A 12,251-nucleotide genomic window follows, 5' to 3' on the forward strand; every position below is an offset into this window, starting at 1 on the left:
TTTAAAAGGAGCTTTACTTCAAACTGGGAGAGAGAGTCTTGAGAACTGGATTTCCACAGGTAACAGGATGGTTCAGAATCTTCTAGTTATAATTGCTTGATGGTTACTGTCTTATTTATGCACTCAAGGCGACTGTCCTTTATGAATGCACACTAAGCTGCACATCCATTGCTCTGACAATGGATGAATTTAAAGAAAATGTAGCTAAGTTTTTAAAATATTCAGGACTTGAGAGTCATGAAGAGTTGGTACAAACTGAGATCAGCCATGATCTTGTTGAATGGTGGGGCAGGCTTGAAAGCTGATTGGCCTGTCCTGAACCTGTTTCTTATATTCTTGTGTTCTACTAATGCAGTTGGATTTATGCAGCACATTTTTTGCATGGAGAAGTATTCTAAGTGTTTTATTTTAGTCAGAGACTCACTGGCAGGGACTCAATGTTTGGTGAAAGTGATGGATTATTAGGGGAATGTTTATGGAGGGAATTTGAAAATGGATCTTGGCAGAGGCAGAATAGCTGCCAATGATAGGGTGAAAATATAGGTAAACACGCAGTTTGATGCAAAGGAGGAAGTTGTGAATGCCACCACTTGAAATCTCCTCCTCTTCCTGTCCCCACCAAAAAAAAAGCAATGTGGATTAGAGCGACACTGCATAGACTGTAGCATTTGAGGGATACGTCAGTAATGCCCATGTCCTAAAAGAATAAACAGATGACAATTAATCAGATTGTAAATTTGCTCGCTGAGCTGATAGATTCACTCTCAGACATTTCGTGCCTCCAATGAAGCACTGATGTTCTATCTGTCTTGGTCTGTTGTGGTGGGTGATACCAATTCCGGTTCTTTTTCTGAGAGGTTGATAAATGGGGCCCAAATTTATATGTTTGTTAATGGAATTCTGGTTTGAATGCCAAGCCTCTAGGAATTCTCGTGCATGTCTTTGTTTAGCCTGTCCCAGCATGGATGTATTATCCCAGTCGAACTGGAGTCCTCCTTCGTCTGTGCATGAGATTACTAGTGATAGTTGGTCATGCCTTTTTGTGGCTAATTGGTGCTCATGTATCCTGATGGCTAGTTTCCTGCCCGTCTGTCCAATGTAATGTTTATTACAGTCTTTGAAGGGTATTTTGTGACATCTGTTCTGCTGGTTGTTGGTACAGGGTCCTTTTTAAATTTATCAGGAGCTGTTTCAGTGTGGTGGTAAGTTTGTGGGTGACCACAATGCCTCAGGGTCAGAGTGGTCTAATCGTAATCTCTGAGATGCCTTTAAAGTATGGCAGGGTGGTTAGAGTTCCCGGGCGTGTTGTGTTGTCCTGTTAGGTCTGTTGTGTAGCAATCAGTGGACTGCACTTATCGGTGATGAATTGAAGTCAGAATTTAACATAGGTGAGGATTTCTAACAGGTGTTGTAGATGAAGAGTGGGATCAATGTCAGCGTGGGCAGGAATGAGCATATCTGGAAATAGAGATACTTTGTGTTTATTGTATACTTAATTTTTGGCGACATTACATTGTGTTGATAATCACATTTTCTTTCCTCCTGTCATATGCAGAGACTAGTTGTATAGCCAATAAGACAAATACCATTGAAATATTACCTGTTCTCTGACCAAGCTGCAAATAGATATGGAAAACCACTTCAAAAAGCTTTATCAAAATGTCTTCTGCAAAATTTTCTTAAGATTGCTCTTAATTTCTAAACAGTGTAGTACTTGAATAGTTAGCTGGATTTGCTCACAAATGATCCAATTAAATAGATATGCATTTTAGTTTCAGAAATTGGTTTATTTGGTTTTAAAACCGTGCTAAATTATGCATATCCATTTTTAATATGGGTCATTTGATGGGTCCAGAGATTGAAATGTTGTTTTGATTTTTTTTTATTCCTTTCCCTGAAATATTGATACCTTGCTATTTCCAAGTACTTTGCTATTATAACTATTCGTATGTTTCTGCAAATTATTTGATTGTAGTGCATCACATTCCATGTGTACTTCTGTCATAACTCAATATTCAGCTATTACAAGCAGACATTGTGGCTTTTGTTTTTCTCTTTTCTGACCCAGAACAAGTGCTGAGTATATAGGATCACTTCAAGTTGACTAATCTTTAGGTGAGACCAACCATTGAGCTTCAGTCTTTGTTAATTTGACAGCTTGCAGACAAAATGTTGAAACCTTGAGAATTGGTGAAATTTTCATACAAAGCCATGAATGACTTGAAGGTTTCCATTCAGTTCAATCAATTTAAATTTGGGATTACTATACATAATTTTGAACACAGTAATTTTTAATCCCTTAGCAGAGTTTGCACAAGGTCAATAATAGAATAATGGAAGCTAAAAATTCCAGTAACTCCATGAGTTATTTCAGTTGGTTTTCACTACTGTGCGTTCAACATTCAAAAAACATTCAATCTCAGAAATATTCCTATTGGAGGATATTACTCATTACTTCACAATATCTCTCATGGTATGCTTCAAGGTTATCTTCCAAACTAGCTTTTAACTTGACATAATGCTATAATTCATAAGCCATAGTATTTACTAAAGAATTTTCACTAATCTGGTGCTGCTTAGTTTTTCTTTGTCCATTTTGATATCATTTCATTATTTTGCATTGAATTTACAAACAATTCTGTATTTGACCTGTTAACTGCACATGAAATATACCCATTTAAAAGGTGCCAGATAAGTTGATTCTTATGGCAACCCAGCATGCTGCGCTAATGGGCTGAATGGCCTTGTGTTGTATGATTCTGTAATGTAGTTGAATTCTCCAAGGGATCAAAGGTTGATGTCACAAGTCAGCAAAATTTGAAAATTAGCAACATGTTTTTCCACTATTGTATGAATTATGGAAAAGTAAGACACCAGATTAGAACTATATTGAACCCTAAAAACAGTTTTTTAAAAAATAGAAAAAGATTAGCTTTGCTTTTGTACACATCGACTTTATCTTTCACATTTTTCTTAAATTCATCTAAAATGGTTTGTAAAATACCTGCTGCGAAGATAGCTTTTTCATCAAAATTACCAACTTGTAAAATCTGTCTTCTCAATTTTTAAATGTTCCCTAAAATCTTCACAATTCATAGTTAATCCCACTGTCCTGTGTTGTCCCCCAGACATGCAAACATATGGGATTTCTCAGGGGCTTGACTAGGTAATTGCTGAGAGGATTTTTCCCCTCTGGATTGTCCAGGATCAGAGGGTGTTGTGTCTCAAAGTGGTGGCAATTTAAGATCGGGATGATCGGGAGGTTCGGGAGGTTTGAGTCTCTGGATTTCAATGTTACAGAGAGGTGGGAGGGCACTTATTGTACATATTTAAGGCTGAGTTAGATTCTTGATTAGTTGGGAAAAGGGCAGGAAAGTGGGCACTAAGATTGTTGTATCAGTTGTGATTCTTTTGAATGGCAGTGCAAGATCGGCCAAACGGCCTACTCCTGTTCCTGTTACCTATTTTGTTAACGTTTATCTTAATTGAAAATGTGTATTTTTTTTTCCTCCCCAGAAATGGACTCTATATGGAACCTGCATAAACAAGGTAAGCATAATTAAAATTTGAATATTGAGAAACTCTAAATTTCATGTCTATGCTATCATTTAAACTTCGCACATTGCAGGTTTCTTAATCAAATTTCAATATTTTGAATATTCAAAAACAATTGCAAATTGTTTTGATAAACTAAACAGAACATTCTTCGATTAAACATTCTTCGATCTACATTCTGCAGCTCAAACCTAGGAAATTGCTGTCTTAACATAGTACCATACTTGCTCAGAGTATGTTGGACTGCTGCCTTGCTCTGACTCATCAGCAGCCAGCTGGTATTTCATTTTATTCAAAACTGAAGTGGGTCAATGTAATGCTCTTTAGGAGGGAAAAAATGATTTAACGTCAAAACCACAATATTTCTAGGGCAGTGATGCAAAAGATGCTAGTTTTAGAGATCTCATTTTTTCAGCAACAGTATTGTTTCACCTTTTGAAAGGTTAGTGGGTGCCTGTATCTTTGGAATTTTGTGTTTGACATGCTCTTAGTGGACAAATTCTATACGTAGGCATGTATGAAAGCAAGACATTCACTAAAATTTGACTCTAGTGAATTAAATTCTAAAATGAGTCTTAAGTTATGGTTTAACTGAAGGGAAGGAAAGTGTTAATTGTTCCATTTTGAAGTGATTGTTCTGTTTAGTTTTTGTATCAAAATCTGGGGAGAAGGGAGAACTTCAACTTCTTTAGGCCTTAAGTACAAACCGAAGCTATTATACAGCCAAAACTCTTAACTTGCAGTGTTTGTGTAATTGAGGGTATTTATTCACAAAACCTTTGGACTAGATTTGTCGATCTTTCAAGTTAGAATAACATTTTTGGGACTGTGATTTGATATTTTCGTAGTAGAGGTGACAGACTGTGGTGATGAGTTATTTAGTTTCATACAGTTGTGGGTTTTCCTTCAGTTCTTCATAATAAAAGACTTCTGTTTGTTTTCAGATCCCTCTAGAGTAGTTACCTATGATGAATCTATGGATCGTCCTGATCAATGAAGTCAGTTTGGTGAACTGCCTGTTTTCATTGTTGCTGCAAGCCGCTGTCTGGATGCTCCTATGCTCCTTTAAAATCATCTCTTTAGCAGTGGACCAGTTCAGGAGAATCATCAAAAAAATAGTTTTTAAACAAAGGAAACCGAATTTGAGCAAGTGCAAAGAGCGTGTCATACAGTTCTTTTGATGGACTCTAATTGGGTATCTAATGACCTCTGGTACTGAACCTATTACAAAACCAAGTCTGAATGCAATGATCAGTGAATAGTGGACTTTTTACCTATGTCTGGTTCTTAAGATCCTGCTGGTGTAACGTCAGGCTCCAATGAACCACTGAAGGGGCTGTCCCACTTCACAAAGGCTGCATTTTGCTGTGAGTGCACCAAGATTCCACACGGGAAAACAGGAGGATTACAAAACATTTTTTAAAACCCAAAAGTTATGCTGGAATAATGCCTTGAAGTGCAGTTTTCTTTTCTGCTGCAAGGCTCTCGGCTTTTGCTGGGATTATGTTGGTCAGTTAGGCCTTGGGGAAAATTGTCTTAATTCATCACTGGGAAGAAATCAGAAAGTCACAAGCAACTGCAATATTCGACAATGCAGTGCTGGTTGTTCACTGGTCAGAAAGACCATGCTCCACATGCAAAAGGGTATATCACGTGAAATTTGTGGAGTAGTTCAACTTAGGTATTTAATGTTGTACAATTCTTTCCCTCTTAATTTTTTTAAAATTTGCCATTGTATGTGTTAGAAACATAAACTGCACTGCTTCTGCTGTAGGGGCTCTACATTCACTGTCTTTCTCTAGATCATTAAATATTTCAATCAGTAGGTTATTTCCCTGTTGTGCGTCTGGCCTTAACTATTACAAAATGATATGTATTTGCTTACTATGCCCTCCTTTTTCCTTTTATATCATCTTGCTTTTTAAAACTTCGCATTTTCATGCAGTATATACCAGAATCATGCAGATTATACTGATTAAAAGAAAAAGGAAAAAAAAAGTAGATTTTGAAGTCAAACTAAAATTGGATCACCCTCCTACATTCTTTAGCCCTCTTACGGGACAGTTTAAAGTTTGAGTTTAAAAAGCCAATTTGGTTATTAAATTCTAACGCATTCTGTGTAGTTCACAGCTTTATTGCTGCTTCTAAACTATTAAATATATATTTTTAATATTAAAAACCTGCTTGGATTTTTACAAATCGGCAAAGAGCTTTATGGCAATATTAGAAGTGAGTGAAGAGTGTACAGGCATGGACTTCTGAGCGTGCAACAGTAGTTATTATACACTACAGCTTGTGCAGCATGTAAGACTAAGTGCCAGAGTGGGGGGGAGAGATTTTTTTTGAACGTTCCTGTGGCTTTATGCTATGTCTTGCAAAGTAAATGTTCTCGATTTAATTTTTGCTGTGTGGTTGTGGAAAGTATGATATAACCCAGTGCTCAGCACCAGTCCTCCCCAGATGCTCAAGCTTTCACATCAGTTTTGTTGTCTTGAGCACTAGACTGGAAGTGATCCTATAATTTGCCTAACAAACTCAAATCCTACAATGCCAAATATATTTATGCTGGTCTTCATATTTAAATAAACTCAATTTCTGGGGAGAAATTGGTGGTCAGGCTAGCAGTCTTTTTTTTTGTAGGAAAAGTGTGCGCTTGCTAGACTTAAATCTCTCACTTATGATAGCCAGAGTTAAACAACTGTTTAATGGCATCTGGGTGCAAATCTGTCCAGCACTGTATTTCTAATTTCTGGAAATGCTTAAGATCCTTTTGTGTACTGATCAGAAAATGCAGGAAACCACTGTCCTTTCAAATTCTTCCAAGAGAGCAGAAAGGCTTGACATTACTTTACACCTTAACTAGTCTGTCTAATGTTTGTGCTAATTTAAATACAAGCATCATAATGGTTTGCAGCTTGACCAATAATGTCAAGTAATATACACTGACCGTTAAATACACTTCTGAACAATTCAACATAGCAGGCAGTATTTTTTTTAGAATTTCGCCTATTGCTTACTTTCTGCAGATTGCTTGTAGAAATTTTCAGTGTCTCTCGTTGAAATTTTTACTTGCAAATGCTGAACTGGAAAATGTCATGCCTTAGAATTAAATTTTATTCATGCCATCAGTTACTGACTTCTAATGGCTATTAAAAGGTAGTTTATAATGACAACTCACATAACTTGGTTATCAATCCCTGGAATGAGTGGTTCGGCAGTCCAGTACATGTTTGGTACTGTAGAATATTCTGGTTATTTAGGGCCACAGGACCACTGGGTAGTTCCACCCAGATTTTGTTACGCTTACCCTTTCTGTGTTGTCTTTTGATCTCTCACTTATGTTTTCCCCTGCCTTGATTCTTCAATAAGCACTTAAAATTTCTTAACTTTTTATCTGTTTATATTTTTTTGGATAGGCATGTAAGTTTTAAGTACAGGTCAGTCAATTGTGACTAATTAGTACAGTGAATGCTAATGTGTTACTATTGTAGGTATAACATTTTCCGCCTCAAGAGTGTTAGTACTGTAGCATAAACCAAATACAGTGTAGACTGTGGTGCCCCCTTCTTCTATGAAGAGACTAAAAACATGGGAAGAGGGACTGAATGAATGTGTGAGAGATCTATACAGTATCTGGTGCATTTATTAGTATTCAGAATAAGAACTTAATTTATTTTGTGCCATGTGTTGATTTCATTTCATTGATTAACGATCATCATAGAGGTCTAATTATTGCAGAATGGCACTAAGCAAGTAAGATAGCATAGGTTCTTTTAAATTGTTGTTGCTAAGATGCAAACTAATCATGGTTCAAGTCTTTGATACCTGTATTGTTTTATAAATAAATCATTTTTGTAATGTTATGTCAGTCCAGCTGTAGGCCTTGCAGGTCAGCCTTTTCTCATTCCAGTTCCCATGTAGCGTCCCCCCTTCCCCTTTCCCAACTCAAAGGCTGCCAGAACCTCAGGGAGTTAAGCTAGGCTGTCAACATGCATGTGTGCTCCATATTCCTGCCCATGGTCATTTGAAGAAATTTGTCCATATTCCCCGAAATTTCATGTTTCATATGTTTACCATCAAAACTGATGGCATGTATGGTTACCAGGGCTTATCTTAGTTTGTGGTTAATTATTGCAAGTCTTGTCTGTATGCCACCATAAAATTACATGTATTTTTAAATGCTTGCTATTGTTACTAATTATGTTAATTTAAAAACAAAAAATTAAAAAAAAAACTCGTGTGTAACTATGTGGGACTGAATATCTGATCTGCAGAAGCATTTTGGCAGGTTACAGCTTGGAAATTTTGGCTGTTTAAGCCTTGGACTAATGTTTCAAGGATTTTTTCCCTTTTTCAATTTTCCCCTTTTAAAATATCTGTTTACAGTAAAAGATAAATTGGGTTGTATGTGAATAACTGAAGCTGCTACATAGTTTCTGACCAGCATGAGATGGTAGGGTCAGCATGAAAATACTTATGCATACAACATGGGAAGCTGGAATCTGAAGGAGCGCACCAACTCCTTTTGACATTTTAATATAGTTCATAATTATTTGCTCAGTGCATACTGTACCACCAGAGTGAAGTTGGTGACTGGAACATGTTGCTGTGTTCAAATACAGTATTTTTTGACCAGTATTTGCCAGTGAAATAAATTACTGGTTATGTATTTCCAAATGAAAAAAAAATAACTGATTTTATAAGTTTCAGTTCATAAAGTGGCTACAGCCCTCTTTCCGTCATGCAAAAGAATAAGAAAGCTTTTTCCTTTCAATTTTTGGAAAATAATCCTTCTGTAAAATAATTAACTTGTACTTTTTCAACACTGGCTGACTATTCCATGTTAATTGTACAGGTATTGTGATGTCTAACCTAGTGGGTGATAAATTGTCTCCCTGCACAGAATAAGTAAGGATGTTTGTCTCTCAGAATGGTGGGGGCAGGTAATATCTGTGCTGCCTCTTGTAGAATTTCTATATTGATATCAGTAATAACATTTTACATGTTCTTTTAATAACAATACATATGTCAGATATTTCACAAACTGAGGCGGCTAGCAAAGTGTTCTTTGTTTTGCAGCTTTGAACTTAAATTTGCTTATTCCCAAGTGTACTTATGTTTGCAATTTGCTCCAGCATGGTGGTGGAAAGGTGCATGGAATATTTAGTTTTCTTTTAATTTTAAACTTGTGCTAAACTAGTCGGCACACACTTTTTTAAGGAATCTAGAGTCACCACTGTTTTTTCTCCCTGCTGCAATATTTTGGGTGGGGTAAGGATGTGCTGCAATATGCTGTGACTAATTATAGTGACTATGCATAGTAGCCATAAATTAAGTGCTAATGAGAAAAAGTATTTGATTAATGCCATTTAAAGCTCAGAACAGCATAAATGTTAAATATCCAAGGCTGCAGTATGATGGCAGCCTTGGATAGGACGTTTAACTGGTTAGATTAGATTAAATGGTGCAGTTAACTTTAGTGGAATGCTTTACCATTTGTTGTACATTTGCGTTCCTGTCATACAATTTATGAAATTTTTGAAAATTGACTTCTCTGAAACTAATTATATCAGAGTGTGTTCAAATTTTAAACATTAGTTGATAAACAATGGAGGTAACATCAGACCACACAAACATACATTTGCTGCCAACCAAGCTTATTCTGTTTTGCTGCTGTGCTGATATCCTGAGTGTATTGTGTTTCTGGCTAGGAATTGAATAGGACATTGCATAAACAGTTAACATTTTCCAGTCTTGAATACATTTTTTTATGAAAGCATAGATTGGCTTCACTCTGGTTACAATTTGTGTGCATACTGGTCTGGTTTATAAATGAACCAGTTCAAAACATTTTTAAAATTGTCTGTGAATTCTGAATATGTTTTAAGCACCTTGCTAAAAATACCTGTCTTCAATTATTTGCCCTGCTTAGAATAGTGTAATTTTCCCTCTTTCCCTTCCCCTCTCGAAAGAGCATATCTTTGCTAATTCTGCCTTATACGGAATCCCTCTGTGTATCATTGTGTAAAATTTACTTCCTGGGCTGTTTGCATTACATTAGAAATGCATTTTGCACACTCAGGTTTTGCTGAAGCTCCAGTAATGTTTGCTTGAGCTGATGGTATTGAGCTATGCACGTGTTTTGAGTTAGTAGATTTCTTCCCATTCGTAAGTTTTTTTTTGTTTGTGTGTTGTACTTGATTCTGTGTTTCAAGTTCCATGGTTGGGTTCAAGAAAGTGAACATACCCTGCTGGGCGTGTGGTCAGTTAGTAATTTAGAATGTCCCTATTCCTTTGACCCATTGCGATAACACTTGCACCAATAAATTAATGGATTGCATCTAACTCTGCCTACAGGGTAGAGCAGGAAGGTTTAATAAACAAAACAACCCAACTCCTTTTTTTTCCATGTATGTGTTGCCTATTTGTATGTCTCTCAATTGTTAAAAGCTATAATCTATATCACAAATGTTTTAAAAGTTCTTATTTCTAACATTTGTAAAGAACTGCATAATTTCTGATTAAACTGTTGCTATTTTCAATTAGTATCAATTTTTGAATTTTGTTTCAGAAGCCATAGGAGAATTTATGTAGAATGTTATCTTGTAAATGGATGTTAATATAAATAGGTGTACAGAGAGATGTATGGCTTTTAGTTTGGCCAAAATGTATGTTTCTGATCATCATGGAAAATCCTTTTTAAGCCATTTTGAGATCCTTGAAGCCACAAAGGGTCAGTAGTGTCTTATTTGGTGAAAACAAATTTAGCAGCACAAGTACAGCATTTCTTTTTAATATACCACCAATATATATTGCTTATACTCTTCAATACAACTTTTTAAAGGTTAAAATATTTGGAATTGTGCAGTAACTTTGGCTGACTAACTTTGGATGTCAAATCTAAGTACACAAATGTATTAAAGTGTGTAATCAAAAACATACATTTTTAAAATTTGCTGGCCAGACTTAATGTACAGTACCTCAGTGAGCTCCAGGAGTTAATTTTTATCTATCAGTTAAATCATTCCTATCACATTGGCATTTTTGAAAATATCTGGATTTAACTGCTGAAATAGTCCTTCAAAACAAATGCTAGACCCTCGTTCCGTGAAAAGTTTGTGTGTGATTTTAAAGAAACAACATTTTGGTTGAAATAATTATTGTCCTAAAATCATCATTATTCAAAACTAACTGATGTCATCTGAGGATGATTCCAAATAAAATTCAAAGGAAAACCATTTCTGCAAAGTATGTAAATGAGATAACTTTGTTAAAAATATGTTTAGGGAATTAACTCTTTAGTTGGGATCAGTGCCATTTGAATACGTTTAAGGAATATCTTGTATGAAAGAAACACTATTCCCTTCCTTTGAAATACTGTATATATTTAATTTGTTGCCTAAACTACATTATATCATGATTTAGCTGGTATGCAAAGCACAGAAACTAGCCCTGGATGCTTATGTGCATGGATTATTTTGTAAAATTTATCACAGCGACCCGTAGAAAATTTGGCCTTTGGGAGTTGCCATGTTTTATTTAATGATTCTGATTTGTCCACTGCCCCTCCACCTCTACATCATTGTTAAAATTGTTTGAATTGTTTGGAAATCTTCAACTGATATTTTATTTCCTTCTGAAAGAGCTGTTTAATTGCTGGTATTGTAAATACCTGAAATTGAAAGAATCAGATTTGTAAATTATGAACAAATGTGGGCCCTCCTTTCCAGAAGTGGGGGTTGTTTAATATTGTATTGGAACACACAAATATATTCTCTGCGATTGTGTGGCAACCCCAGCTACAACTTGGTCATGCTTTTTTGTCTTATGTACTGGTAACTATCTTTCACAAACAAACAATTCCACTGCAAATGTATTATTTCTTTCCTCCTAATAAAATAAATTATCTGATGAGTGATTTATTTTTTAGAAACAGAGACAGGCATTGAAATATACTAGGGGGGAGCGGGGAAGATACTTTCATCTGACAAGGTTCTTAAAAACTTAGTGAAATTTAAAAAAAATTTGCTGAGCATGTGAATGAGGAACAGCTCTTGCACAAACATGTGGTACTGTATATTTAATAACCGTGTGGATTTTAACTTGGGGCATGGGACTGTGGCCTTAATAATACATGGCAACTTCAAAGTGTGTGGTGTCTGAAAATTGCGATCCAATTTTATTGTGTAAAAGGTTTCATCTGTCAAAGATTTTGTCACTCCTTAACCTTCTGAAATTCTTTCCTGTAATACCTTTCCACTTTGTAATAGAATTTAGCTGTAAAAATCAATTCCTGTCAGCATCAGTCATGCCATCCAGCTGCAGGATGTGAATTCCGTTTCCGTGCAGGCATTTCAGTTTTTGTTTCCTTTTGAGACTTAAGTCATGACTGTCTACTAAGTTCACTGACAATCATGGTACAAAATTGTTCAAATAAACTCTTCTGCTTTATTTTCTGCAATAAATCTATTTTCTGTTCCTTTTTTCCATGCATTAATTGCTATTCATTTGAGTATGGTTTGACTGCAACGTGTTGTAGCCATGCTTCAGTAGACAATAGTCATTACTTAGGTAGTAATTCTCACTAGCTGTGAACTGGCACAATTCTAATCAATACTGCATTTGTTCTGGACTTCTGAAGTTCAAGTACAGTCAGTTCTGTGACTTAACTGCAATTTGTAGCAGGGTAATTTAAC

At 35.8% G+C, this 12,251-nt stretch overlaps 1 protein-coding gene across 1 annotated transcript in view; it reads left to right on the top strand.

Moving 5' to 3' along the window:
- nufip2 (nuclear FMR1 interacting protein 2) overlaps window positions 1-12,040 on the top strand; it is a 30,397-nt gene extending 18,357 nt beyond the window's left edge. The window contains exons 3-4 of the mRNA XM_043718403.1: window positions 3,517-3,549; window positions 4,500-12,040. Coding sequence (XP_043574338.1) covers window positions 3,517-3,549; window positions 4,500-4,552 — 86 coding nt within the window. The 3' untranslated portion in view covers window positions 4,553-12,040. The remainder of the gene's footprint in view (window positions 1-3,516; window positions 3,550-4,499) is intronic.
- The last annotated feature ends 211 nt before the right edge of the window (window positions 12,041-12,251 follow it).

Source organism: Chiloscyllium plagiosum, chromosome 28 (assembly GCF_004010195.1).
Source record: "Chiloscyllium plagiosum isolate BGI_BamShark_2017 chromosome 28, ASM401019v2, whole genome shotgun sequence".
Taxonomy (NCBI): Eukaryota; Metazoa; Chordata; class Chondrichthyes; order Orectolobiformes; family Hemiscylliidae; genus Chiloscyllium; species Chiloscyllium plagiosum.